This window comes from Opisthorchis viverrini, assembly GCF_000715545.1.
Source record: "Opisthorchis viverrini unplaced genomic scaffold opera_v5_6, whole genome shotgun sequence".
NCBI lineage: Eukaryota > Metazoa > Platyhelminthes > Trematoda > Opisthorchiida > Opisthorchiidae > Opisthorchis > Opisthorchis viverrini.
The window spans coordinates 4,143,220-4,147,914 of NW_008751662.1; the positions used below are offsets into that span (position 1 = coordinate 4,143,220).

Consider the following 4,695-nt stretch of genomic DNA (forward strand, 5'->3'; position numbering starts at 1 on the left):
CATTTTCTAAGACTCCGCAGCAAACACCTTCCTTCCACAGGTAGTCACGGAACTTGTAACGCGTGATAACGTTATTGGGACTAAGCCTGACCTGATGACACGCGTTTGTCTTGTGACCTAATGTGTCTACATCTATCTTTTTCCATCTTGCAGATACCCCCAATGAGCCAACACGAGCCCCAGACATGAAAAGGTAGCTTGATTGTACATTCAACTGAGTGGATTTGAGCTATTGTTTTGACCTTGCTTGAATTGTGCTTATCTTTTCTGTTTTAATAACGCAAGTATTTACCTATCTTATCATGCATTGCCCAACCCAAACTACGCTTCGTGATTTTTGCCGCTCCATTCACTCCACATTCCCTATGTGCTCATTTCAATACAGGAATTTGTCGTCATTACATCCCTGTGAACATCGCGTGCCGCTGAAGTCCTGACTACCCACGCCTCAGTGCAGTAATGCATTTTACTTAAAACAGAGCAGTAATATCAGGAGGCACTTTTGTGAACAAGACAAAACTAATCGTTCCATCCCGCCCTCGCATATTTACGAAACGTTGGAAATGGTAGTGCCTGAGGATGACTATTAGGCCACATCAAAGGTGACAGTGTCCTGGTTCGGCTCGTCGATGTGATCTTAATGTCGGCCATTTGGCATGCTCAATTGATCCATTGGACGTGATGAATAAAACTGCATGGAACTTTCTGAGTTCCAATGAGGTTCTGGCCGAGTATATATGCATCTGTTGGGAGATCTAGATTACAAAATGGAGAAAGAAGTTCCGAGGTGGTTAAATGTCAGTTTGTGAGCGGCGAATCTAAAACCAAAATTTTTTATTCAGTATATTATTTTCTGAACGTCTCTATTTGGGATACCTCGGATTTTAGGTTGAATCGTTTTCTCGCTTCCAATGAATATTGAAAACTCCAACACTGACTGGTTCCCAGTGGGGAAATCGCCAAGTCCTGGTGGACAATTTCAGGTTCCATTCATCCAGTATGTCATCCTGATACGATATCCGTAAATTTGCAGAGGATGCGGAGACCACCAGGGAGTTCAACCAAATATATATGCCCGAAATGTGTCAAGCAGAAGTCGCTGGAATGTTTTGAAGCGAAGTCTGCCGACATGATATTACACTGTTTGAACAGTGCGGCAGCATTACCAGTCATCATTTCCAAGAGCGATACACAGAAACCTTTATTCACCTCCCTTTAATTTACTCTTGCACAGCTGGCCTTTCTGTTTGTACGGAACTTCGTAAACCCGTCTTGTTTGCTGGTCCAGTGATATGTGGAAAGGCCTGCTGTATCGACTTTGTGGCTTGTTTGCAGAAAGCTTCTGTCCATCGCGTGCAAATCAGCTAGTAAACCGATTGCAAGAATCTTTTGGGAACCTACTGTTGTTCGGCGACCGGGTCCATTACCAAATTCTTCAACGCTTTGATCTTAGCTGCGAACCCGTGGACTTGCAGGTGTTGTTCGTTCCGTTATTTAAACACAATCATTCATCGTGTCATCGCCCCGACCTTATTGATCCCACCACAAGTCTGACTGTTTACCAACACCAAAACTTCCGCATTCTAATGGCGCATCGGCTTGTCCTCAGTTGTACCAATGAGTGGCGAGCGGTTGGCGACAATCCTAGGGCGGATTTTATCGAGCGACACTGTTCGGTCATCATGTTACCTGCTCTCAGTGATAACAGTCTACGACAATTGGTCAGCTGACTCTACTGTTCACTTCACACGTTGTTTGACCGCATTTTAACTATTTATGTTCGGGTCCGGCAAGATCTGGAATCCAGTTCAGCGTTCACTGGGTCGCGCACCATTTCACCACGGGATTTGCTGAAATTCGACCTTCTGTTGAATCTCTCTAATCTGATTCCTTGCCGTTGTATGCAGTTGACTGCTTCATAGCCTGTGCGCCCAATCCAAGCCGTTTGCTTCAGCTGGCTTCTAAAATAGCCGGAGAACTCAATCTGACTGCGGAGAAGGTTTTGTTCATTCCCATTGGATACAGACGGAGCAGCGATGTATCTAGGACGAGCGCAGCTCCCTTGTCTCCGCACGGCAGAATCAGAAGCACGGTTGCCGTGTGCATCACCTATCACCCAGTCGAACGGGGATGTTGTTTCTCCATTTGGTTTAAAGCACTTGGCTTGCACTCTGCTCGAGCGGCTTACAGGGGCTATTGAGCACATAAAGCCAGTTCTTCTTATCGGGGAGACAGGCAGGGGAAAGGCTCCATCTAGTCAAAAGTTGGCACATCCTTGTTTCCGTCGTTTGCGCATAATCAACTTGAGTCAGCAATCAGACAGTATTGATCTAATTGGCGACTTCAAAGCAGTAGATACACGCTTCCTTGTGAGGCCTGTACGAGAGCGTTCTTAAGCACCGTTTTGTCCAACCTTCCGAATGGACAAAAATATAGGATACCTGGAACACAACAATTCAGCTGACTTACTGTTCACTTCACACGTTGTTTGACCGCATTTTAACTATTTATGTTCGGGTCCGGCAAGATCTGGAATCCAGTTCAGCGTTCACTGGGTCGCGCACCATTTCACCACGGCTGTTTGACTGCATTTTAACTATTTATGTTCGGGTTCGGCAAGATCTGGAATTCAGTTCAGCGTTCACTGGGTCGCGCAACATTTCACCACGGGATTTGCTGAAATTCGACCTTCTGTTGAATCTCTCTAATCTGATTCCTTGCCGTTGTATGCAGTTGACTGCTTCATAGCCTGTGCGCCCAATCCAAGCCGTTTGCTTCAGCTGGCTTCTAAAATAGCCGGAGAACTCAATCTGACTGCGGAGAAGGTTTTGTTCATTCCCATTGGATACAGACGGAGCAGCGATGTATCTAGGACGCTTCAGCTGGTAAAATAGCCGGAGAACTCAATCTGACTGCGGAGAAGGTTTTGTTCATTCCCATTGGATACAGACGGAGCAGCGATGTATCTAGGACGAGCGCAGCTTCCTTGTCACCGCACGGCAGAATCAGAAGCACGGTTGCCGTGTGCATCACCTCTCACCCAGTCGAACGGGGATGTTGTTTCTCCATTTGGTTTAAAGCACTTGGCTTGCACTCTGCTCGAGCGGCTTACAGGGGCTATTGAGCACATAAAGCCAGTTCTTCTTATCGGGGAGACAGGCAGGGGAAAGGCTCCATCTAGTCAAAAGTTGGCACATCCTTGTTTCCGTCGTTTGCGCATAATCAACTTGAGTCAGCAATCAGACAGTATTGATCTAATTGGCGACCTGAAAGCAGTAGATACACGCTTCCTTGTGAGGCCTGTACGAGAGCGTTCTTAAGCACCGTTTTGTCCAACCTTCCGAATGGACAAAAATATAGGATACCTGGAACACAACAATGAATACTTCAATTCAGGACAATGGCGTCATCTGATAACTTCGATGCAGCACCGTAACCGTCTGGCTGTCGGGTGCTCTGCTCGTTCAGCTAACTTGTTACATGAGGAATGGCTTGGGCTATCTGATCAGCCAAATCAATTGCAAAGATACCTCGAAAATGCTGTCAATAAAGATCAGTCGGTCGTAGGTTTTGCCTTCATCGAGTGTGCGCTGGTTCCTGCGGTGCAACATGGTGACTGGGTACTTTTGGATGAAATTAATCTCCGGCACCTAAGGAGATATTTGACTGTTTCAGCGGTCTTTTGGATTCTGATCACGGAATTGTGACACCGGTAGAACGCGGTGACAAAACATCAATTAAACGCAACTCGGAATTTTACCTGTTTGCTAAAAGTTCGCCACGTATGGAGGAGACTAATCCATTTATTAATTTTCTGTTACATGAAAAGTTAAAACGCTCGGTTATAAAGTGTGCTGTAGTAAACACAGCCATATTACAGTTACATACGCAGTACTATACTCGTCCGAAGTTCCAAAACCCAGTGATCTAAAATGTTCGATGAATTTTCGGACATTCTTATTGGTCGGGCTGAACTCTTATGAGTCTAACCAATGGAAAATTGGTTTGGATAAGCAGGCATGTATAAAATAAGAGATGATGCGTCTGACATCTACATTTATGTCCTACATGTAGCATTTTCGCCCCAAAAAGATCATCTATTTGATTCTTGTGAAATGTCGGAACTGATTTCCGTCACACGAACAAACTCCAGCTGTAACACTTTCATCAATTCCTACGCAAGCTTGAGGCATTTTTTGGAAAATTGCCTCAATGCAAGCAATTCAACACAACATTTGCTAAATCGAGTTTTCGACGAGGAACACAGTGCCGCACTAAGTCACAGACATCTTCCCTTCCCGATGCTTCTTGCGACCATTCTAGTGTTCACAATAATGATATTGGTTGGTACCTTCGGAAGCGGCCTCGTGATTTTTGTCGTGCTGCGCAAACCATCCATGCGGACTCGAAGTAACCTGTTCATCATGAATTTGGCCATCTCTGATTTGACTTTGTGCCTTTTCACCCAACCATTTACACTCTACCGCTTGCTGATTGGTCACCATCCATGGGCATTGGGCTCATTTATGTGCAAGTTTTCTGCCATGTTTCAGGGAACAAATATATTTGTGTCCACGATCAGTATTACTGCTATCGCATTGGATAGGTTCCAGGTAAGTTGCCAAATTATTTTTCTTTCCAAGCTGTTCTCTGCAAATGGTCTATTGCATTCTTAAGACATTTAAGACAAGACTG

At 45.1% G+C, this 4,695-nt stretch overlaps 3 protein-coding genes across 3 annotated transcripts in view; all 3 read left to right on the top strand.

Moving 5' to 3' along the window:
• Positions 1-189, top strand: part of T265_00667 (hypothetical protein) — a gene marked incomplete at both ends in the record, with an annotated part of 53,936 nt that extends 53,747 nt beyond the window's left edge. The window contains one exon of the mRNA XM_009164495.1: positions 154-189. Coding sequence (XP_009162759.1) covers positions 154-189 — 36 coding nt within the window. The remainder of the gene's footprint in view (positions 1-153) is intronic.
• Positions 190-2,036: 1,847 nt separating this feature from the next.
• On the top strand, positions 2,037-2,894 carry T265_12602 (hypothetical protein; the record flags this gene model as incomplete). The annotated part of the gene is given in 3 exon segments (XM_009164523.1): positions 2,037-2,378; positions 2,437-2,725; positions 2,734-2,894. Coding segments are annotated over 3 exon segments (792 nt in total).
• Positions 2,895-3,344: 450 nt separating this feature from the next.
• Positions 3,345-4,613, top strand: T265_12603 (hypothetical protein; the record flags this gene model as incomplete). Its single annotated transcript, XM_009164524.1, has 3 exons — positions 3,345-3,620; positions 3,656-3,782; positions 4,075-4,613. Coding segments are annotated over 3 exons (942 nt in total), but the record flags the coding sequence as incomplete, so codon positions are not given.
• Positions 4,614-4,695: the final 82 nt, after the last annotated feature.